Raw genomic sequence first — 25026 nt, 5'->3', positions numbered from 1 at the left:
TTGTATTGTAATAGGAAAAATTGTCTATTGACATCGGCCCCTCAGTGTGTTTTTTTTCATATTTTTCATATTTCAGATACAGCGCGGAAACAGGCCTTTTCGGCCCACCAAGTCCGCACCGCCCAGCGATCCCCGCACACTAACACTATCCCACACACACCAGGGACAATTTTTACATTTACCCAGTCAATTAACCTACATACCTGTACGTCTTCTGTTCTTATTTATGAACGTAATTTGCTGAAGGTTTATACATTTCTAATTTATTAAAAAATCCATAGCAAAACACAAAGTGCAGGAGGAACTCAATGGAGGCAGATGGACAAACAACCTTTCTGGTCAGGAACTTTCTTCAGACCCGAAATATCGTCTGTCCATTTCCTTCCACAGATCAGTCTGAAGAAGGGTCTCGACCCGAAACGTCACCCGTTCCTTCTCTCCCAAGATGCTGCCTGACCTGCTGAGTTACTCCAGCATTTTGTGAATAAATCGATTTGTACAAGCATCTGCAGTTATTTTCTTGTCATAGTCATACGGAAATGACGGAAACAGGCCCTTCTGCCCAACTTGACCATGCCAACCAAGATGCCCCATCTACACTAGTCCCACCTACCCCCGTTTGGCCATTTCCCTCTAAACCTATCCTATCCATATACCTGTCCAAATATCTTTTAAAGGTTAAATGTTGTTAAAATGTGGAGATGTTAAGATGTTACTTAACCCACTGAGTTCCTTCAGCAGTTAGTTTTTTTGCTCAAGATTCTAGTATTTGCAGTTTCTTGTGTCTCTAAAATATCCACATGTTGGTCTGCTATATATAATCAGAGGTTACTGAGTGGCATTGGTATGGGTGAGGATAGAACCTGGGTCTCTGGCGCTGTGAGGCAGCAGCTCTACCAGCTGCACCACTGTGCCGCCCTATTGCGTTACAATATTCCAGTTAATCATTGCTGCGCTGTTTCCAATGCCAGTCCATCCTTCTTAGGTGAGAAGGGCATAACCAAAGATACTAGAGGAACAAGATAGACCACTCAACCCTAAAAACCGTAGTACGACATGGCGCCATTTTAGTAGGCAGAAACTTGCAGAAACATTTAAAAAGAAAAATAACAAAAATCTGTGAATTGATAGATGAGATATATTCTGCATGTTAATGGTATCATCACACATACTGTTCCCCCAAAACACTGATTACACTGCGAGAGGCATAACGGACGGCGGGTTTTACTTACTAAAATGGCTCCTTTGCGCACTACACTTCAGTATAGGCGATTTCAACGGAGTGGTCCATCTTGTTCCTCTAGTATCTTTGGGCATAACTTTATCCATTATTTTTTTTAAAACAAAGTTGCTATTGTTAAATATTAGTGATTTTGTTAGCAGAGGGCATTAACTTCCCCTCAGACCTCCAAAGATTCAACTTTAGTTTAGTTTAGTAAAGAGATACAGCGAGAAAACAGGCCCTTCGGCCCACCGGTCCGCACCGACCAGTGATCTCCGTACACTAGCACTATCCTACACACTATGGACAGTTTACAATTTTTACCAGAGCCAATTAGCCTACAAACCTGTAGGTGGAAACCGGAGCACCCAGGGAAAACCAACACGGTCACGGGGAGAACGTACAAACTCCGTACAGATGGGAACCATAGGCAGGATCGAATCCGAGTCTCTGGCGCTGTGAGGCAGCCAAAAAGTTCTAAATTTCTATAATCTGATCTACATTCGCATATGTGGCTTCACAATAAACTAACAAATGTATCTGCTTAGGGTTTTGTTCCTATTTGTTGCAAAAGTGTACCTTAGCTTCACCTCTTGATTGATAAACTGGAGGAGCAGATCAATTTGACCGGAATGCTGCTGGGAATATGGGGCATTAGCTACAAGGAGAAGTTGGGTAGACTTGGATTGCTTTCTCTGGAGTGCCAAAGATTGAACTGAGACCTGATGGAACGATATAATGTTATGATAGGTATAGTTAGGCTAGATAGTCAGAACCTTTTTTTCCAGGGTGGAAATGTCAAAGACTAATGGGCATAGCTTTAAGGTGAGAAGAGCAAAATTTAAATGAGATGTGTGGGGCAGATTTTTTCACACAAAGGTTGATGGAACATACTGCCAGGGATGGTGGTGGAGGCAAAACCAAAAGTGGTGTTTAAGAGGCTTTTAGATTGGCACATGGATTTGCAGAGAATGGAGGGATATGCAGGTGGATGAGATTGGTTTATCTTGGTACCAATTTTCAACACAGACCTTGTGGGCCGAAGGGCTTGTTGCTGTGCAGCAGGTTTCTATGTTCTATGTTCTAATTGAAATGAAAACCATTCTACAACAGTTGTGCGACCCACTCTACAGGCCAATGCTGAAGCCGTCCATCTGATGTTAATGATGAATATTTGTAATCAATTTAGTATTTTAACTTTAAAATAATTAGAAATAGAAAGAAACAAAAGTAGACTTGCTATATCGGGTGTATTTTTAATGGTGCATAGAAACATAAAAAACATAGAAAATAGGTAGGAGTAGGCCTTTCGGCCCTTCGAGCCAGCACCGCCATATGATCATGGCTGATCATCCAAAATCAGTACCCCGTTCCTGCTTTCTGCCCATATCCCTTGATTCTGTTAACCCTAAGAGCTATATTTTATTTTATTTTATTTAGTAGAGAAAAATAATTCACTTAATCTTTGGCAATAAATATATCATTAAACAACACTGCTGGTAAATGCAGTCATATTTGCGGGAGTTAGTAACAGAAGCTGCACTAGTCTTTATTAAACAGGAATTTTTCAAAACATACAATTTTTAGCACCTGAAAAATATTAACTTTCAGAGTAATATTGTGCTTCTCCTCTCATTAGGATGTGATTTGTTCCAGGAATTGCGATCAAATCAATCCAATCTTAAATATCAAAAATTCAATCTTATAGGGTTAGCAGGGTGGTGCAGCTAGTAAAGGCGCTGACTCACGGCTAAAGAGATCCAGCTTTGATCCTGGCCTTGGGTGCTGTCTGTGTGGAGTTTGCACATTCTCCCTGTGACCATGTGGGTTTCCTCCGGGTGCTCCGGTTTCCTCCCATATCCCCAAAAATGATAGGTTAATTGGCCTCTGTAAATTGCCCCTAGTGTGTAGGGAGTGGATGAGAAAATGGGGTAGCATAGAACTAGTGTGAACGGGTGATTGATGGTCGGTGAGGACTCGGTGGGCCGAAGGGCCTGGTTCCATGCTGTTTCTCTAGGTTAAATGAAACTAAACTTATCCACTCTTATTCCTGATAAACTGTGAGTAAAATTGCAACAATAGAACATGGTGAAAGTATATTTTAGCATTTCAAAAAAAGTCATTCGTGAATTGATAGAAATAAAAAGCAGCAATTATAAGGCAGAAACCAAGTGGGCAAGCGAATGCTTCAGGGTGAGAATGTTTAGAAAGTTAACAGGAGCAAACAGGCGCGAGAATGGGGATCAAAATTGAACCATTAATGATTACTGTATGAAAGGGAGATGTGCAATTAAAGGCACTGTCCCAGAACCTACTTCACACTGACTTACCTATTACAAAACTTAGATCAGGGACTTTTCACAACCATTTTTGTGTTTTATTGTGTAAAACATCAAAAAAGTATCCTATCACTGAAAGCAACTTCAGGGTAAGACAGCCAAATCATTTAACGATGAACCGTGGTTAGATAGGAGGATTTTAAAGCACGGTTATTGACAATGAACAACAGTGCTATGAGCTTTATTTCACTTTGCATCATTTTGAGCCTGAATGCCACACAAGTTCATTACGAACTCTGGGCTGTAAGAATTTCAACACAAATTGTTTTATATTAATAATAAATAGGAAATTTGAGGTTTTTGAGCCTGTCGTGTCTTTCAGAGTAAAGTTTCTCCCTTATCCGAAACACGCAGTCTATAAAATCTTTGTTATATTCCTTATAGAAACTCACTTTACCCTCCTTTCATCTTGTTTCCTGGTGTTGTTTAGCAATGGCAGATAGAGGACAGTTGGGAAAGAAAATAGAATATCATTTCTGCTTCGTCCAATCATCTTTTGTTAACAATTATTAATCAAACAGTAGCTGAGATCAGCAAACTGCATGTCATTAAATAATAAGCTGCTTCAGAAATCAGTGCCTTTAAAACAACATATTGATAGAAGAAGAGATTAAATATTAACATGAAAATCCCTCCACCCCTCATCAGCATATATCACTAGTAGTCTGTGCTTCATTTCAGTAAAATGTTTGTTAAACATCATTGCTGATCGAGACTCGGTCAATGTAAGCTTGGCACATCAGAGCCGTTCACTGAAGGTGGGGATTGTGGAGTTTTGGTCACAATGCGCTTGTCGAAAGCTCTGATAGAAATGGATCTGCCAGATTACACAGCTGCCTTAGATCCTGCTTACACAACTCTGGAGTTTGAGAACATGCAAGTGCTGGCAATGGGTAACGGTGAGTTCCTCATGTTTTACTGGCAGTTTGCGGGATTATATTTGATACTCGGGACGACTCTCCAAAGCGTGGCTTTTTCTGTTTGTTCCTGAGTAATCAGCAAAGTTGAAAAATCAATCTAGAGCTCGGTTAAGCTGCAGTCGGGCGGATTCTCATCTGCTTCATGCGTTCAAAAGTCAATTTCACACTTTGGTGGCCTACTGCAAAATAATTGATAAAATCTGTTGACACTTTCACAAGGTTTCAGCTTGCTTAGAAAGTCATTAGTATTTTGATGTTTTTAATTACTAAGCAAGGTAAGAACATGAATTCCAATATTTATACTTTCAAGAAGCTGTGAATGCGTTAAAAAAAGTCATATTCAATTACTTGACTACCAATTTTCGTAATGACTGTCCAAATAAATCGTGAGCTGGACACTTATATCATTAAATATAGACACAAGATTCTTGGAGTAACTCAGCTGAGTTACTCCAGCAGTGTAAACCAGCATTTCCAGTACCTTCCGACATCTATATCATTCAATTTATTACGACCTCCCACCTTATTTCTAACCTCCTGTCTAGTTCATTGATTCAAATATTTATCTGAAATTAGATTTTCTCACCCAAATCTTGTGTAGCAATTGCGTACAGAGTTTACTTCTGAAGGGATGTCCTCAGTATCAGGGATGGCATGGTGGGTTTTCCACTGAAATTAACTTTCATAGATTATTGATTAATTTGGTATCCCTTCAGAATGAGAGCACCATGAATATGTTTAGTTTAGTTTAGAGATACAGCGCGGAAACAGGCCCTTCGGCCCACCGAGTCTGCACCGACCAGTGATCCCAGCACATTAACATTATCCTACACACACTAGGGACAATTTATACCTATACCAAGTCAATTAGCCTACAAACCTGTACGTCTTTGGAGTGTGGGAGGTAACTGAAGATCTCGGAGAAAACCCACGCAGGTCACGGGGAGAACTTACAAACTCCGTACAGACAGCACCCGAAGTCGGGATCGAACCTAGATCTCCGGCGCTGCAAGTGCTGTAAGGCAGCAACTCTACCTTTGTGCCACCGTGCCGCCCGTGATGGGTATGCATTATGTTTGAATCACCAAGAATAATTAAAAGTGAAAAACGTGTTAACTCTGGTCTCAAAATCTACATACTAAACTCTCTAACTTCAATTTTAACTCCTATTTAATTTAGTTTATTGGTTTAGTTTTAGTTTAGTTTAGTTCAGTGAGCAAAATAAATTCGGGATAATCCATGTGTTTTACAGGATAATCTACGGGATAATCCATATTTTACAGGCTCCGCTGATTATTTATCAGGTCATTTAAAAGCTGTAAATGAAATATGTTTCAGACATTAAAGAGAATTGTTTAAATTTAATTGTAAAACGTGCTTAGAAATGCCTCTACGTAAATAATATTTACAGAATCATTTCAACTGACACATTCTTATTGTATCCATGTAATGTATTGCAGTGATTAAAACATAATCCATCAGACATGACCAGATACGGCACTAATGATTAGGTTACATTTACCGATTAAACAAAAATCAAATCATAACAACACATCAATCAGAACCTTTTCATTGATGTAAAATCTCACATCTTGTCTGCCTAAATTACCCTCTTTAAATAATGCTCTACAAATTCTGCTGAAAGTCTTCAAATAGCTTAATAAAAGGCGACAAAATGATCATTGATGAGTAGCAACCACATTACAGTTTGATATGGAAGCACATTGGAATGAAAAATGGTTCCACGCCTTAAATCGAGGACAACAGCTATTGTTTGAAGTTAGAGTTGACAGTAGATTTTAACAAGCATTCATTTTATTAGTTAATTACCTCATTGTAGTTAGTGTATTTGCATATTCCGCCTTAATTTGGATGTTTGGTAGCCAAGTTTGTCTTTAAGTTTTCACTGTCCGTTGATGTCTTTAGATAGCACAAATCTTTGCATGAGATAGCTCTGTCTACTTGTAAGCTTGTCAATAAGATAAATTGCTTCATGCCGATAGCAATACCAGCTGACCTACAATGGAGTGAGTTAAAGATATATAAATCTATTCCAAAAAAATCTGCTTTGCAAGTTTCCATAACATTTCAAAATGTTTGTATGACCATTGGGTAGTTTTGAAACCAGGGCTTGTCTTTACTCATTTAGGTGAATTAGTGGCACCAATTTCCTTCACAGGCATGTTTCATTCCCAGTCAGTAAATTACATCTATTAACTTATTTTTTAGCTTGATTCTAACACTTTATATGTAGCCCTGTCCCAGAGTGAGAGTGGACGTGGAAAAGATGTGTCCACTAGTGAGAGAGGCTAGAACCAGAGGGAACAGACTCAGGATAAAAGGATGTACCTTCAGAATGGAGATGAGGAGGAATTTCTTGAGACAGACTGGAGTGAATCTGTGGAATTCAATGCCACAGACGGCCAAGACATTGGGTATTTTTAAAGTGGAGATTGACAGGTTCTTGATTAGTAAAGGTGTTGAAGGGTGTTGAAGGTTACGGGAAGAAGGCAGGAGAATGGGGTTGAGAGGGAAAAATAGATCAGGCATGTTTGAATGGTGGAGTTGATGAGCCAAATGGTCTAATTCTGCTCCTATGTCTTATGGTCCATGGCAGAAGCATGCAATAATTTCTTAATTTTCCAACCTATACAACTGTTTTGCTATATTAACCATTAGTACTTCGAAGACTCTTTGCTCTAAGCCCTTCTTTTGCTATATTAAACATTAGTACTTTGAAGACTCTTTGCTCTAAGCCCTTCTTTTGCTATATTAACCATTAGTACTTCGAAGACTTTGCTCTAAGACCTTCTCGTAAATGTGTTGCACAGTTATTTCTAGCTTTGGCCCAACAATTAAATCAGAGAGCCCCTGCTGATATACCCCAGGCTCTGCGTTTGACATCCATTGTCACAATCAATTACAATCGAGGCATCCATAGGGTATAGATACAGGATAAGGGAATAACGTTTAGTGCATGATAAAGTCCAGTAAAGTCCAATTAAAGATAATCCGAGGGTCTTTGGTGAGGTAGATAGTAGCTTAGGGCCGCTCTCTCGTTGTCGATAGGATGGTTCAAACACAGCGGCATAAATCTGTTTTTCGCTAAGTAGTTGCCGAATCAGCCAGCCTCGTTCGGCAACTTGAACGCCCAGGAGTGAAGAAGACTGCAAAAAGTTGTGAGCACTGCCCAGTCCATACGGTTTCTGACATCCCCGCCATCAAAGGGATTTACTGGAGTCGCTGCCTCAGAAAGGCATCATCAGAGACCCACACCACCCTGGCCACACACTCATTTCACCCCTGCCATCGGAAAGAAGGTACAGGAGCCTGAAAACAGTAACGTCCAGGTTCAGGAACAGCTTCCTCCCGACAGTCATTATGCTATTAAACACATCAACCTCAAATAAGCTCGGAACTACAGAGACTATTATTGTTATTATTGCATTATTATTGTTTGTTTTTTATGTGCACATATACGTGTGTGTATATATATACACACACTGAACTTTTATATTACACATTTATTATATAGTTATATGCAATAGACAATAGACAATAGACAATAGGTGCAGGAGTAGGCCATTCAGCCCTTCGAGCCAGCACCGCCATTCAATGCGATCATGGCTGATCACTCTCAATCAGTACCCCGTTCCTGCCTTCTCCCCATACCCCCTCACTCCGCTATCCTTAAGAGCTCTATCCAGCTCTCTCTTGAAAGCATCCAACGAACCGGCCTCCACTGCCTTCTGAGGCAGAGAATTCCACACCTTCACCACTCTCTGACTGAAAAAGTTCTTCCTCATCTCCGTTCTAAATGGCCTACCCCTTATTCTTAAACTGTGGCCCCTTGTTCTGGACTCCCCCAACATTGGGAACATGTTTCCTGCCTCTAATGTGTCCAATCCCCTGATTATCTTATATGTTTCAATACGATCCCCCTCATCCTTCTAAATTTCAGTGTATACAAGCCTAATTGCTCCAGCCTTTCAACATACGACAGTCCCGCCATTCCGGGAATTAACCTAGTGAACCTACGCTGCACGCCCTCAATAGCAAGAATATCCTTCCTCAAATTTGGAGACCAAAACTGCACACAGTACTCCAGGTGCGGTCTCACCAGGGCCCGGTACAAATGTAGAAGGACCTCTTTGCTCCTATACTCAACTCCTCTTGTTACGAAGGCCAACATTCCATTGGCTTTCTTCACTGCCTGCTGTACCTGCATGCTTCCTTTCAGTGACTGATGCACTAGGACACCCAGATCTCGTTGAACATCCCCTCTTCCTAACTTGACACCATTCAGATAATAATCTGCCTTTCTATTCTTACTTCCAAAGTGAATAACCTCACACTTATCTACATTAAATTTAGAAGGATGATACATCTGCCATGTATCCGCCCACTCACACAACCTGTCCAAGTCACCTTGCAGCCTTATTGCATCTTCCTCACAATTCACACTACCCCCCAGCTTAGTATCATCTGCAAATTTGCTAATGGTACTTTTAATCCCTTCATCTAAGTCATTAATGTATATCGTAAATAGCTGGGGTCCCAGCACCGAACCTTGCGGTACCCCACTGGTCACTGCCTGCCATTCCGAAAGGGACCCATTTATCCCCACTCTTTGCTTTCTTTGCTTTCCTGCAAGTGTAGGAATGACATCTTACCCCAAAGTTTAAAAGCTTTCTAGACACAAAAAGCTGGAGTAACTCAGTGGGCAGGCAGCATCTCTGGAGAGAAGGAATGGGTGACATTTTGGGTCAAGACAACTTCTTCAGATGATGCTTTGAAGTATCTTGACTATTTTTGCTCATAAAGAATTTGGAAAGAACAGTATGGTTTTAGTCTTGGATTCTAAAGTTGAGTAAAGTCACTTTGGTTTGAAAGAAATGGCCCAGGCTACAGTCATAAACAGTGGAGAAATGAAATGAATTGGTCTCCTAATTTGTGGAAGGACATCCTTGCTATTGAGGCAGTGCAGTGTAGGTTCACAAGGTTAATCTCCGTGATGGCGAGACTGTCATATGAGGAGAGATTGTAAAGAATGGGCTTGTATTCACTGGAATTTAGAAGGATGAGAGGGGATCTTATAGAAACATAAAAGGACTGGACAAGCTAGATGCAGGAAAAAATTTCCCAATGTTGGGGGAGTCCAGAACCAGGGGCCACAGTCTAAGAATAAAGGGGACACCATTTAAAACTGAGATGAGAAAAAACTTTTTCACCCAGAGAGTTTGTGAATTTGTGGAATTTTCTGCCACAGAAGGCAGTGGAGGCCAATTCACTGGATGAATTTAAAAGAGAGTTAGATGGAGCTCTTGGGGCTAGCGGAATCAAGGGATATGGGGAGAAGGCAGGCACGGGTTACTGATTGTGGATGATCAACCATGATCACAATGAATGGCGGTGCTGGCTTGAAGGGCCAAATGGCCTCCTCCTGCACCTATTTTCTATGTTTTCTATGTTTTCTATAATTGACATAGATATTTCTAATCATTTGTCTATTATACCGTTGCATTTCCATCCCCTGATCCTGAGAATGCCAGTCACCTGTTTTGGGGCAAAATTGTGTCTTTAGTGGAGTCTTGGGAGTGCAGTCTTCTGGTCGATAATCTTGGGGTGCAAATCTTCAAACGGGAGGTCACAGCATCTGATCAGAGAGAACAAGCTAACTGATTATGAGGAAGAAAAAATAAGATTATGTCAATATATGCAATATATATATAAGCAGGGTTACATACAGCTAGGGGTGCCAACTTTCTCATCTCCCAAATAAGGGACAAACGGTGATGTCATCCCCCCGCGCCCCACGTGACCTCACCCAGCCAGCGGCCACGTGCTCCCGCTCCACCAATGGTGTCCGCCCAGACCGGGAGGCGAGTTGCCACGCAACCTCCGTCAGGCGGCGCCCAGGCCTCCGGGCCTACACTGTCCAGGCCTACAGTGGCCCCCGGGCCTTCAGCACTCCCCGGGCTTAATTCAGGACAAGGGCGGTCCCGTACGGGACAAACCAATTTAGCCCAATATACAGGATGTCGCGGCTAATAAGGAACAGTTGGCAACCCTACATATAGCAGATATGAAAGATATATTTCCGTTAGTAGAAAAGTAAATAAGTTCATGTTTATAAGTTATAGGAGCCGAAATATGCCATTTGGTCCATCGAGTCTACTCTGCCATTCAATTACGGTTGATCTATCTTTCCCTTTCAACTCCCCTTCTCCTGCCTTCTCCCTGTAACCTTTCACACCCTTACTGATCAAGAATCTGTAAATCTCTGCTTTAAAATACCCAATAAGGTTGGGAAACTTCCCAAAATGATACGGTAGTGTTGAACAGTTACACCAGTAATGGCTGACAGATTTAGTATAATTTATAAACGAACGTGACAGGAGGTGAGGATATTTTTTGCTCCCAGAGTGAAATATGGTTTTGAAACTTTCTGTCGAGAAGTGTGGTAAAGGCAGAAACCTTCATCAACCTTAAGACATAGTTGGACATGCGATAAAAGCAAAAGAAGTGGAAAAAGTCATAACATTCAAAAATTAATCTGACACAAAGGCAATCGGTCAATGTTATGCACCACAAACATCTGCAGATCTCTGCAATGATCAGCAGTTTTTGTCATTGTACTGTTTAAGAAACGGTTTAAGGACTGCCTCAAAGTGTCCCTCAAAGACTTGGACATCAACCTCAGCACTTGGGAGTCTCTTGCTCTGGACCGTCCAACTTGGCGTAGCAAGCTCACCACAGGAGCCCATGCAGCAGAAAACAGACGTACTGCAGAGGCCCAGAGGAAACGCACCGCGCGCAAGGTCCGGGCTACCTCCACTTCCACTGCAGCACCCATCCACCTGTGTCCTACGTGTGGGCGTGCCTTCTCGGCCTGGATCCGGACCCACAGTCACCAATCCTCCAACTGAAAGTGAAGTCATGGTCATCTTCGAACCCGAAGGACGAACAACAAGTAAGGGGCGGCACAGTGGCGCAGCGGTAGAGTTGCTGCCTTACAACGCCAGAGTCCTTGGGTTCGATCCTGACTACGGGTGCTGTCTGTATGGAGTTTGTACGTTCTCCCCGTGACCTGCATGGCTTCCTCCGGGAGCTCCAGTTTCCTCCCACACTCCTAAGTCAGACAGGTTTGTAAGTTAATTGGCTGCAGTAAAAATTGTAAATTGTCCCTTGTATGTTGGATAGCGCTAGTGTACGGGGATCGCTGGTCGGCGCGGACTCGTTGGGTCGAAGGGCCTGTTTCTGCGCTGTATCTCTAAACTAAACCAAACTAAACTAGACAGCTGTTTCTGTAGTGTGTGTGAACCCAGTGGTCCATATGACAATCCAGATTTAATTTTGTTTAGTTTGTTTTAGAGATACAGCGCAGAAACAGGCCCTTCGGCCCACCAAGTCTGCACCAACCAGCAATCCCCCCCGCATTAACACTATTTGCACACACCAAGGACAATTTACAATTATACCAAGTCAATTAACCTACAAACCTGCACGTCTTTGGAGTGAGGAAGGAAACCGAAGATCTCAGAGAAAACCCATGCCGGTCACGGGGAGAACGTACAAACTCCGTACAGACAGCACACGCAGTGTTGGTCTTTAAGTTTCGCTGCTGTTGTATCCTCTCCAGCATAAGAGGTAAAAGTCAAAGAAAACCTTGAAAACTTAAACCATTCACAAACTAAACTCGGAGTAAAAAAACCGCAAAACCTTGCTTCCTCTTGAATGTTGCATAACAGAGTTTTAACGGCATTCTGCTCCTAAAAGCTGATTTTACATTTGTGAACTGACATACCTTTAGAGCGTTTTAAAATAATTTGTGTGCTCTGATTCTCCAGTTTCAGCACTAATCTTTTGGTCCTGTCCCAAATTTTATTTCACTCCCTTTGTAAGGTGATAAAATGATTTCAGGAATGAATGGGTTTGCATATGATGAAAGTACTGTGCCTCCATTTGCTGGAGTTTAGAAGGTTGAGGGGGGGATCTCTGAAACGTACAGAATAATGAAAGGCATTGATAGAGTGGATGTGGAGAGGATGTTTCCACTGGTGGGAGAGTCTAGGACCAGAGGTCATAGTCTCAGAATTAAAGGGTGCTCTTTTAGAAAGGTGGTGAGGAGGAACTTCTTTAGTCAGTGGGTAGTTAATCTGTGGAACTCATTGCCACAGAGGGCTGTGGAGGCCATGTCAGTGGATATTTTTAAGGCAGAGATGGACAAAATCTTGATTAGAACGGGTGGCAAGGGTTATGGGGAGAAAGCAAGAAAATGGGATTAGGAGGCAGAGATCAGCCATGATTGAATGGCAGAGTAGACCTGATGGGCTGAGAGGCCTAATTCTACTCCTATAACTTGTGAACTTGTGAAAATTATGCTTTAGCTTCTTTGTTGTCCATGAGAATTTTACAGGATGATCAGTTCGTCAGTCTGCCTGATGGCGTTACTCTTGCTAGATGTCGGGGAGACAGAGTTATTGTTGAAAGAAACATTGGAGAGAGAGAATGTCATGTCACGGAGATGGCCATTTCTTTGTGGGGAACTCTCTTTGAGATCTGCAGTGAAAACCATCATTTTGCACTGACTGCGAGATCCAGGCCATCAAAGAAAGTACTAAATCGTGTTTTTTTTAATGTTTAGTTTAATTTAGTTTATTGTCACATGTACCAAGGTACAGCAAAAAGCTTTTTTGTTGCCTGTTATCCAGTCAGCGGAAAGACTGCACGTGATTATTATTAATCTGGTTTAATAAATTTGACCGGAAAGAGACTATGGACAATTTACAATTATTACCAAAGCCCATGAACCTTCCAACCTGTACATCTTTGGGCTGCACAGTTGTGGCACAGTGGCAGAGTGGCGCAGGGGAACAGGAGCGCAGGGGAACAGGGGCACAGTTGTGGCACAGTGGCACAGCGGTAGAGCTACTGCCTAACAGCGCCAGAGGCCCAGGTGCAATCCTGACTACTGGCGCTGTCTGTACAGTGTTTGTACCTTCTCCCCGTGACCTGTGTGGGTTTTGTCTGGGTGCTCCGGTTTCCTCCCACACTCCAAAGACATGCAGGTTTGTAGGTTAATTGTCTTCGGTAAAATGAATGTAAATTATCCCTATTGTGTAGTATAGTGCTCGTGTACAGTGTGGTCGCTGGTCGGCGCGGAGTCAGTGGGCTGAAGGGCCTGTTTCCGCGCTATATCTCTAAAGTCTAAAGTAAAGTCTAATATCTTCTCAGATACATTTTCATAGATGATATTTACGGGGATAAGCAAGAAAAATATGCATGTGTTGAGATAAGGTCTGAGCACAACAAAATGCCAACAATTTAATTCCTTTCCAGGAGATTAGGAAATCCCCCACTAACGTTTTCGTAAATTGACAGAGATTGCCTCATTCAAAAGATTTTGGGAATTGCTTATGGAAGTGCTCTAGTGGACACTAACTGCAAGATTAAAGGCAGGTATTAAACAACACAAACGTTGTTTCTGAGCCTGAACAATGCTGCATCTAGCCCAAACATGTTGCCCTCCGATAATGCAAGACAATTTGCAAAATATCGTTTTCCGGTCCAATTTTTTAAACAAAATTATGAAAGTGGCAGTACAAAGATTTTGAGTTAAAGGAATAAGCACAAAGTGCTGGAGTAACTCAGCGGGTCAGACAGCATCTCTAATGTTGCCTGACCCCTGTTGAGGTACTCCAGCACTTTGTGTTTTTTTTTGTATACCGGCATCTGCAGGTCTGAAGAAGGTTCTCAACCCGAATCATCATCAATCCACATCCACCAGAGATGTGTAGGAATGAACTGCGGACGCTGGTTTATCCAGAAGATGGACACCAAAGTGCTGGAGTAACTCAGCGGATTTGGCAGCATCTCTGGAGAATCTCTTCTTGAGTCTGAAGAAGGTTTCCGACCCGAAACATCACCCATCCTTTTTCACAAGAAATACTGTCTGACCCGCTGAATTACTCCAGCACTTTGCATCCTTTTATCTGCCGTTCCTTGTATCTCCATTTTGAGTTAAAGGAATACTTTCTTGTAAAATTCTACTTTATTAATCATCCGTATAATATTCTGTAAACATATTATTAGAATAAGTGCCCTACAGTGTTCGAGACTTTGTCTCCTCCCTCACACAAGTTGTTAGTTGCAATGCATTCAACAACTTGGGAAATAAGAAAAATATTCACTTTAAATGCTTGTGCTAAGATCCCAACATCTAAAAATCTCCATCAAGCAATGGTTAACTGTGTGCCCGAATCTGTGTGTGTTATCTGTGGTAATAAATTAACCTTCAGTGTGTTTATTTACTTTACCAAATGATGATCTTGCTATTTATGTGGTATCTATGCTTTATTGTCAATGCTGAGTTTCACCTATAACATCAAGTTAGGAGTGGATTCCAATCAGACAAACCTTTTTTTTAAAGATCTTAATCGGGATTTATTGTGTGATAAGATTGTCAGGCTATATGTTTTTATTGACAATTTCTGCAACCATTTCAGTTCTGAGAATAATTACAGTCAATTATTTTTATCTGGGTTTGTATATTGGATTAGAGCATGGGGAGGTGAAAGTAGTTTTTAAAGACACATTAAAGAATAGCATTTAATTGATTAAGATTTCAAGTAGTAGTTTTGTGACTGCTGGTCAGAATCAAAATACTACAGGTGCTGGAAATATCGAACAAAACATATATGCCTAAGGTAGATATAGAATGCTGGAGTAACTCAACGGGACAGGCAGCATCTCTGGATAGAAGGAATGGTGATGCTTCGGGTCGAGGTACGGAGAAGGGTCTCGACCCAAAATGTCACCCATTCCTTTTGTGTCTATATTCAGTATAATCCAGCACCTGCAGTTCCTTCCTATACAAAACATATATGTTTATACCTTTTGATAAGTTATATACTTTGTAATTATTTAAAATACTATGTTGTATAATTATATTATATAGACAATATACATTACCTGCCTGATCCACTGAGTTACTCCAGCATTTTATGTCTATCTTAGGTATTAACCAGTATCGGCAGTTCCTTTTTATTACAGACTTGCCTAAACATTTTGGTGCAGTAAAGCAGGTAGTAGTTCCTGTTGTCTTCGTCAAAGCTGAGAACTCCATCCAATCGATCAATTCAGAAATGTGCTCACAAAATATGCCAGAGTAAGCTGACAACTACTCTAAGCATAGCTTTCCCTCTCGTTCCCACTCTCTCCACCACCGTTCCTTCACACACAATTCGCCTACAACAAGTGCAATGTGACTCCACCACATTCCCTGCTGTTTCCACCCTCATCTCATCATTGGCATTCAATCCCCCTCACCCCAGAATTATTAAATCATTATACTATTCCATTGGATAGCACACAAAACAATATCTTCTCACTGTAGATAGACACCAAATGCAGAAGTAACTCAGCTGTCTTCGAAATCAGATGAAATAAAACTTACCAGTTAAAGTAGATTCTTTTTTACGTAGAAACAAGCAACTGCAGATGGTGGTTTACGAAAAAAGACACAAAGTGCTGGAGTTATTCGGCGGGTCAGGTCGGGACCCAAAATTTCACCCCTCCATGTTCTCCAGAGATGCTGCTTAACCCGCTGAGTTACTGCAGCACTTTGTGTCTTTTTTTTTTTAATGTAGGTGAATTCACAGAATTATTTTTGAAGTACTGCAATTTTCCAGGACAGCATTTCTAAAACTTATTCACAACACCCTTTTGATGTTTTATGCTGCTGTTTAATATCTACCATCCTTTAACCAGCCCCTTATTTGTTTCTGAGACATACTTCCCAAGTTAATCAATCAATCAATCAATCAATCAATCAATCAATCAATCAATCAATCAATCAATCAATCAATCAATCAATCAATCAATCAATCAATCAATCAATCAATCAATCAATCAATCAATCAATCAATCAATCAATCAATCAATCAATCAATCAATCAATCAATCAATCAATCAATCAATCAATCAATCAATCAATCAATCAATCAATACTTTATTACAGACTCAAGGTCCAGATAAAAGCCAAGACATTACATATAATAAACATACAGAAGAAAAATAAGTTACATAAGCACAGTATGTTACTAACAAATTACTAACAAAAGCACAATAAATTACATACAAGCACAATGCATGGTTTAAAGCATCAGCCATCAGTGATCAACAACGATACAACGATACCAATGTCTCCACAACTGTGATTGGTAGCGTGTGGTACTAAACCTTATTAGTGACAATGCCAAGATGATCTCATTTTCAGAGTAATTAATTCGGCAAATAAATTTATACATTAAATTTCTTAGCACGGCTTGTAGGGTATTAACTCCTGCAGCCACAAGCATTTCACTTGCACTACATCATCTAGGTCTCTTAAGTAGTATCCTCATGGCATCATTAAAAGCTACCTGAAGACTCTGTAAGCTGGCTTTTTTATAGTTTGACAGATTCCCTTGCTTTGTGCAGGATGGAACTGCAGGTGCTGGTTTAAAGCAAAGATGTACACAAAAAGCTGGAGTAACTTCAGAAGAAGGGTCTGAAGAAGGTTCCCGACCCGAAACGTCACCTATTCCTTTTCTCCGGAGATGCTGTCTGACCCGCTGAGTTTGTCCAGCTTTTTGTGTCTATCTCCCGAGCTTTGTTACCTTTTGAAAATCCTCTATTTGTTTTGACGATATTGACTTGGATTTGAAACATTCGATCTATATCATGTCTCACTTCCAGCAACTTGGAAAAAAAATGCTCTCTCTCCAAATTGAGATCTTTCGAGAGAAAACCGAAATCTGACAAATTTGGGAAGTCACAGTCAGCCAGCTAATTTTAATGAGTAATGTATAGTTCTTTGCGTTATCTTCAGTATTGATACTTGTGTTCATTTATTTGTACTGTAGTGGCACTTCGTGTCATTGCCCTGTACGTTATTTGAGAAAGTGGGATCACAGTGTAATAGAAACAGCACATCTTTCCTAACAAACCAACAAAAATTGAATCCTATGTTTGTTACACATAGGTTAATTAAACAACACAAATAGCCATCAATAACTTTTCTCCTCATTTCCATTTCAACTCTTATATCCTTCTACAATGAATGATGCCAAAGTGTTATAAGAACATTATTAAAAACTGGTGGACAAATAGGAAAAATGTTTAACGTTAATATTAGGATTACAATATTAGGAAAGCAGGAACGGGGTACTGATTTTGGATGATCAGCCATGATCATATTGAATGGCGGTGCTGGCTCGAAGGGCCGAATGGCCTACTCTTGCATCTATGTTTCAATATATACTTAAACTTTGTATGTAGCTTGAACTTCTTTTTAATTGTCACCTTCATATCGCCTAAAGTTTTTCCCATCAGATTTTAAGTTATATGTTATTAGCCCAAATTGAGACACACCGTACATGTAGTTGTGAAATGGTTACAATTATTTAATAACTTACCACTACAACTCTAATGATGCAAATACATACTTAAAACGTCATGGTAACTGGAGTATTTAAATTCAGTTAATTAAACTGAGCTAAAATCATGATAACTGATACCTTGATACTATTAGACTATCCTTAAAAACCCATCTGGTTTACTAATATCCCTCTGGGAAGGAAATCTGCTATCTTTGATTAGACCTATGCCTCTGAAATGGTTTAGTTTAGTTTAGAGATGCAGCATCGAAACAGACCCTTCGGCCGACCGACTCCACGCTGATCACCCATTCACATTACTATAGAAATACTAGCTAGAACTCCCTCATTGGTGACCTTCGTACTATCTTTGATCGGACTTCACTGGATTTACCTTGCACTAAACGTTATTTCCTTATTATGTATCTGTACACCGTAAATGGCTCGATCATAATCATGTGTTGTCTTTCCACTGATTTGTTTAGCACGCAACAAAAGCTTTTCAGTGCACCACGGTGCACATGACAATAAACTAAACTGACCACGAGTTCTAAGTTATCCCACTAAGTTATCCCACTCCTACACAATGGAGGGCAGTTTACAGACTCCAATTAACCTACAAGCCGCACGTCTTTAGGATGTGCGAGGAAACTGGAGCCACTCACATGGGAGGAAACTCACATAGTCACTGGGAGAACATGCAAACTCCCCACAGACATATACAGTAAGAAGGGAGTTAAGGATCGAGCAAATTATCCTAGTCTCATCAGCAGTGCCTACTATAGTATATAGTGCCTCATCTATAGTGCCAAAAGAAGGACTGACTAAATAAAAAGAATATAACTAAATATAACAATATATACAAATATAACTAAACCACATCAGATTTACCTACTTTATTTCACACGTCTTTTGGCATCTTCATTATCAGTTTTACTTAAAACCTTGCTTTTCCTAAAGCTAGGACGAGGATCTAGGTGTTTTTCTGGCCTTTGGTATTGTTATAATAATAATAATAATAATGCATTACATTTATATAGCGCTTTTCAAACACTCAAAGACGCTTTACAGGGATTACTAGAACATAGAGAAGTGAATAAATAGATAAATAAGTAAACTGTTAGCTGAAGATAGGCCTTCTGTCTGAGCATCTGCTATATCCTAGACTGCATCAGTCACATTTAGCTACTCCAACCATTTGGTGTTTTAAGAGTTGCAATTCAAAGGTACATTTTGCTCTGTTGCTCAGAATATTTCTTCCCTCAAGTTGCAGCTGTAAGTTTGGAGATAATAGAAAATTGGAGACATAATTGTACTAATTTGTAATATGGTTTGAACGGATAGCCCACAAAAGATTTTTCACTTTATCTCTACACTCATAACAGTAGTAAACCAATGCCATTAATTATCACAAATGTAACATATATGTGAATATATGGGCGGCACGGTAGCGCAGCGGTAGAGTTGCTGCTTTACAGCGAATGCAGCGCCGGAGACACAGGTTCGATCCTGACTACGGGTGCTGCACTGTAAGGAGTTTGTACGTTCTCCCCGTGACCTGCGTGGGTTTTCTCCGAGATCTTCGGTTTCCTCCCACACTCCAAAGACGTACAGGTATGTAGGTTAATTGGCTGGGTAAATGTAAAAAATTGTCCCTAGTGGGTGTAGGATAGTGTTAATGTACGGGGATCACTGGGCGGCACGGACTTGGAGGGCCGAAAAGGCCTGTTTCCGGCTGTAGATATATGATGATATGATGATATGAATAAGGCAGAAAGTTTTAGCGACAAGAGCTATTCCTATGAAGATAAATGGACAGGTTTCTTCCTAATGATGGCTGCTGCTTTGTACAGAGGTCATGGCCATTCTGAGTTGTAATTTCTCTTGGAAGATTGATTGTGGCTGAGTCTTTATCAACATTACACAAATATGTTGCATTTTACTGCATAGATTAGGGCAGCACAGTGGTGCAGCGGTAGAGCTGCTGCCTTACAGTGCCAGAGACCCGGGGTCGATCCTGACTACAGATCCTGACTACTATCTAACTAACTTTAGATAGTTCCTCTGTCCCTCTCTTCCCCTCCCCCTTCCCAGATCTCCCTCTAACTTCCTGTCTCCACCTATATACTTCCTTCGTCCCGCCGCCTGACATCAGTCTGAAGAAGGGTCTCGACCCGAAACGTCACCCATTCCTTCTCTCCTGAGATGCTGCCTGACCTGCTGAGTTACTCCGGCATTTTGTGAATAAATACCTGACTACAGGTGCTGTATGTACAGAGTTTGTATCTTCTCCTTGTGACCATTGTGGGTTTTCTCCGGGTGCTCCGGTTTCCTCCCACACTCCCAAAACGTACAGGCTTGTAGGTTAATTGGCTTCAGTAAAATTGCAAAGTGTTCCTTGTGTGTGTGGGATAGTGTTAGTGTATGGGGTGATCGTTGGTCAGCTTGGACTCGGTGGGCCGAAGGTCCTGTTTCCACGCTGTATTTCTAAAGTCGAAAAGTAAAATAAGCAGATATTTGTGACCCAAAAGAGACAAATGGGAAAGAAGTCCAAAAAAAGAATTTTGAATGGTGTTCCTTTGGATATTTCAATTCTGATAAATGTTGCACATAAGACCATACTCCTTGAGTGGTGTCATGTTAGCCAAATATGAAATAGAAGGATATCTAGATTGTCTCAAAATGCTGGAGTAACTCAGCGGGACAGGCAGCATCTCTGGAGAGAAGAAATGGGTGATGTTTCAGGTCGAGACACTTCTTATTTTGTGTCTATCTTCTGTTTAACCCAGCATCTGCAGTTCCTTCCTACACACAATATCTAGATTGTATTGTGCACTGAACTCAATTTGGTCTCAATTCCCAAGCAATGTAAAACTACAGGTAACAAAGCTAATAGCATGTTTAATTAGAAAGCCATAAAAGTCAGAGAAATTCATAATCAAACAGTATTGTCAACAGCAGAATCCACTTTGAAGCCAGTTCAGCTCATTAAAAATGAGGCATTCAAATAGTGAAATCAGGGGAACCATTATATATCGAGGCCAAGTTATGAGAAATGAGTAATTGAAATGAGGAAACATGGAACCGCAGATGCTGAATGCTGCTGAGAGCCTGAAGAAGGGTCCCCACCCAAAACGTCACCTATCCATTTACTCCATGGATCCTGCCTGACCTGCTGAGACACCCCAGCATGTCGTGCCTTCAGTTGAATCATTGAAATTTTATCAGCTGAAGAGGATGCATCTGAATGATATATTGTTGCTAAAGGTATAGGAATAGCTAACATGGAAGGCTGCCTAAAATGAAACAAGAGATAGAAGGATATGCAAGTCTAAGGTACTATGCGAAGTGATTTCAGGAAATATTTCTTCATTACAGAGTAGAGGCGTCAATTCTCAGAGAGGTCCAAAGGCATAACAAGAGGCTTGAAGATAGACACAAAGTGCTGGAGTAACTCAGCGGGTCTGGCAGCATCTCTGGAAAAAAAGGATGAGTGACATTTAGGGTGTCCATCCTCAGTATAACCCAGCATCTGCAGTTCCTTTCTTCACGAATAATAAAAGGTTCCTTGAGGAGAGTCAGTGTTTGTGTATGAGGATGTTTGAAGACCTGACTTTATCCATATTAATCCTATTGATTTGTGAGTCAGTCAACAAGACTGACAAGGGCAGCACGGTGGAGCAGGGGTGAAGTTGCTGCCTTACAGCGCTTATAACGCCAGAGACCCAGGTTCAATCCTGACTACGGGTACTGTCTGTGCGGAGTTTGTACCTTCTCCCCGTGACCTGCGTGGGTTTTCTCCGAGAACTTTGGTTTCCTCCCACACTCCAAAGATGCATAGTATTGTAAGTTAATTGGCTTGGTATAAATGAAAAATTGTCGCTAGTGTAGGATAGCGTTAATATGTGGTGCAGACTCGGTGGGCCAAAGGGCACTGTATCTCTAAACTAAACTAAACCAACTAAAATATCAGGAATGAACAGGCTGAGCGGTGAACATATTCTTTTCACATCCAGCATTTAGAACTGGAAAGTTATCTTTGGTCTCATGCATGAATGGACACTGGAATATTGTTTATGTTTTTGACCTGCCCTCCTGATATCTGGTTATTATTTTACCGGGTGTTCAGTGTTGTGACCACCATTTTCTTCAATTCAGCCCAGACTAATAAAATAATCAAGTTCTCATCTGCCCTTTGCAAAATTGTATATAAAATTATTGTAAGACCCCTGTAATAGTTCCACAATAAACATTTCTCACCTTACCAACACTTTCACCCAGAAGCCTTGGTTTGCTTAAGGTGGTGCAGGAAATAGGAATGTCAAAAAAATCTACCTGAGGAAACTGGAGCAGATGGAGAAAACCCACGCGGTCACAGTAAGAACATACAAACTCCGTACAGACAGCACCCGTGGTCAGGATCGAACCCGGGTCTATGGCACTATAAGGCAGCAACTCTACCACTGCACCACCCACCTCCCCATAATCCCAAGATTATTAATTCCAGTTTCTGGGAGTTTGTTGCATAAAAGCTGACATCTGCATTTCCCATTTAATAATGCTAACTGCTCTTTAATAAGTGCTAAATTGACTGTAAATCACTTTGAAGTTTTCTGAGGTTGTGAAATTCATCTGGCGAAGTCACAGTTATTTTATTCCTTTCTTCCCCCTCACTAGTCTGTGTAAAAGTGCTGGTGATTTTTGATATAACGCACCTGTTGCAGCCCTGGAATATGGTCTTTTCAAGATCCCTGTACTTACAACAACTGGGACTTGAAAATGGTGCCAAACTGGTGACGCAGTATACTGTAAGAAAATAACTGCAGATGCTGGTACAAATCGAAGGTATTTATTCACAAAATGCTGGAGTAACTCAGCAGGTCAGGCAGCATCTCAGGAGAGAAGGAATGGGTGACGTTTCGGGTCGAGACCCTTCTTCAGACTGATGTCAGGTGGGCGGGCACCTGACATCAGTCTGAAGAAGGGTCTCGACCCGAAACGTCACCCATTCCTTCGCTCCTGAGATGCTGCCTGACCTGCTGAGTTACTCCAGCATTTTGCGAATAAAAAGACGCTGTATATTGTATTAGTGTACTACTACTATACATTTAAACTGTGGCTGAAATGCTTACCTAATATGTATCTAAGTGCTTATGTATAGTGATACTTGGACTAAATTGTATACAAAAATTAATTTCACTGTACATTAGTGCATGTGCCAAATAATGCACATGTTATTGCACGAGTAATTCTGATAAATCTCTGGACACTCTCTAAGGCTTTATACATCCATTCTCAAATCTGGTGCTCAAACTCAGTTTTAGTGCTTCTACCGTCTTGTAAAGAGTTGGCAGCATTTGGCGTTTGTTCACCATGCTCCTGGTCATAAAGTCAAGGCTCAATATGCTTTTTAAGAAGCTGTTCAGCTTTTCCTGGACTGTTCGATGGTCAAGATTTAGATTTTTTTAGATTTAGAGATACAGCACAGAAACAGGCCCTTCAGCCCACCGGGTTCGCGCCGCCCAGCGATCCCCACACATTAACACTACCCTACACACACTAGGAACAATTTTTACATTTACCCAGTCAATTAACCTACATATCTGTACGTCTTTGGAGCGGTGCCCGTAGTCAGGATCGAACCTGAGTCTCCGGCGCTGCGTTCGCTGTAAGGCAGCAACTCTACCGCTGCGCCACCGTGCCGCCCTTGTTTTATTGTCATATGTCCCAGATATAGAACAATGAAATGCTTACTTGCTGCAGCACAACAGAGTAAACATAGTACATGGTAAATAATAATAATAATAATAATAATAACAACAACAACATGGCTGTAGGGAAGAAGTTGTTCCTGAACCTGGACGTTACAGTTTTCAGACTCCTGTACCTTCTTCCCGATGGCAGGGGTGAAATGAGTGTGTGGCCAGGGTGGCGTGGGTCTCTGATGATGCCGGCTGCCTTTTTGAGGCAGCGACTCCGATAAATCCCTTCGATGGTGGGGAGGTCAGAGCCGGTGATGGACTGGGTAGTGTTCACAACTTTTTGCAGTCTTTTACGCTCCTGAACTTTCAAGTTGCCGAACCGGGCCATGATGCAACCGGTCAATGTGCTCTCTACTGCACGCCTGTAGAAGTTCAAGAGAATCCTCTTTGACATACCGAATCCCTTAATCTTCTCAGGAAGTAGAGGCGCTGATGTGCTTTATATACAATTGCATCAGTGTGCTGGGTCCAGGAAAGATCTTCGGGAATATGCACGCCCAGGAATTTGAAGTTTTTGACTCTCTCCACCATCGTCTGAGAAAAACACAAAAAGCCAGAGTAATTCAGCAGGTCAGGCACCATTTGTGGAGGGAGTCAGTCTGAAGGAAGGTCCCAACCTGAAACGTCGCCTATCCATTCCCTCCACAGATGCTGTCTGACCCTTTAAGTTGGAGTAACCTTGTGTTTTGCTCAAGAATTCAGCATCTGCAGTTCCTTTCCACGTTGCTGGTCTGTGTTTGAACATCCCCGGAGCAGTCTCTTTCTGTCTCCCTTTTAGAAATGATATGTTTACTTCATGCTGCCTCCCCTCAGTCTTCCTAATAAAAGGTATCACTGCGTTAATTTTCAAGTGCTATATGTCTTCCCATTTCACCAATCTCGCTGTCCTCCAAATCTGTCATTATTTCCTCACTCTTTACTGCACTTTTGAATCTTCATCTGCAATTCTGAACTCATGCCCAGTGCAGTCAACTCCACGTCACAGTCAAGTTTAGTTTAGATTAAAGATGCAGCGCGGAAACAGGCCCTTCGGCCCACCGAGTCCATGCTGACCAGCTATCCCCGTTCACTAGTATTATCCTACACACTGGGGCAATTTACAATTTTTATTGAAGCCAATTAACCTGCAAACCTGTACGTCTTTGGAATGCACATAGTCTTGACAATTGACCATTGTACAATTCTCTCCAGCTGAAAAAACTTCTTTTTTTCCCAAGTTCTCTGCTTTTTATTCCTCAGTGAATTTAATATCCATGCTACCATTTCACCTTTAATCTTACACACATTGTTGATGCTACAATATCTATCAAAAGATATCACAACTAATGTATTTTCAACATCCGAATATACAATATTAACCAC

The 25026-nt window shown here is 41.2% G+C and overlaps 1 protein-coding gene across 2 annotated transcripts in view; it reads left to right on the top strand.

Moving 5' to 3' along the window:
- Positions 1-4220: 4220 nt before the first annotated feature.
- Positions 4221-25026, top strand: part of hnf4a (hepatocyte nuclear factor 4, alpha) — a 47605-nt gene continuing 26799 nt past the window's right edge. For both annotated transcript variants that reach the window (XM_078419038.1, XM_078419039.1), the window contains exon 1: positions 4221-4460. In XM_078419038.1, coding sequence (XP_078275164.1) covers positions 4346-4460 — 115 coding nt within the window. In that variant the 5' untranslated portion in view covers positions 4221-4345. The remainder of the gene's footprint in view (positions 4461-25026) is intronic.

This window comes from Rhinoraja longicauda, chromosome 22 (assembly GCF_053455715.1).
Source record: "Rhinoraja longicauda isolate Sanriku21f chromosome 22, sRhiLon1.1, whole genome shotgun sequence".
Taxonomy (NCBI): Eukaryota; Metazoa; Chordata; class Chondrichthyes; order Rajiformes; family Arhynchobatidae; genus Rhinoraja; species Rhinoraja longicauda.
The sequence above is the reverse complement of the archived record's forward strand: the minus strand, read 5'-3'. Positions and strand labels throughout refer to the sequence as shown.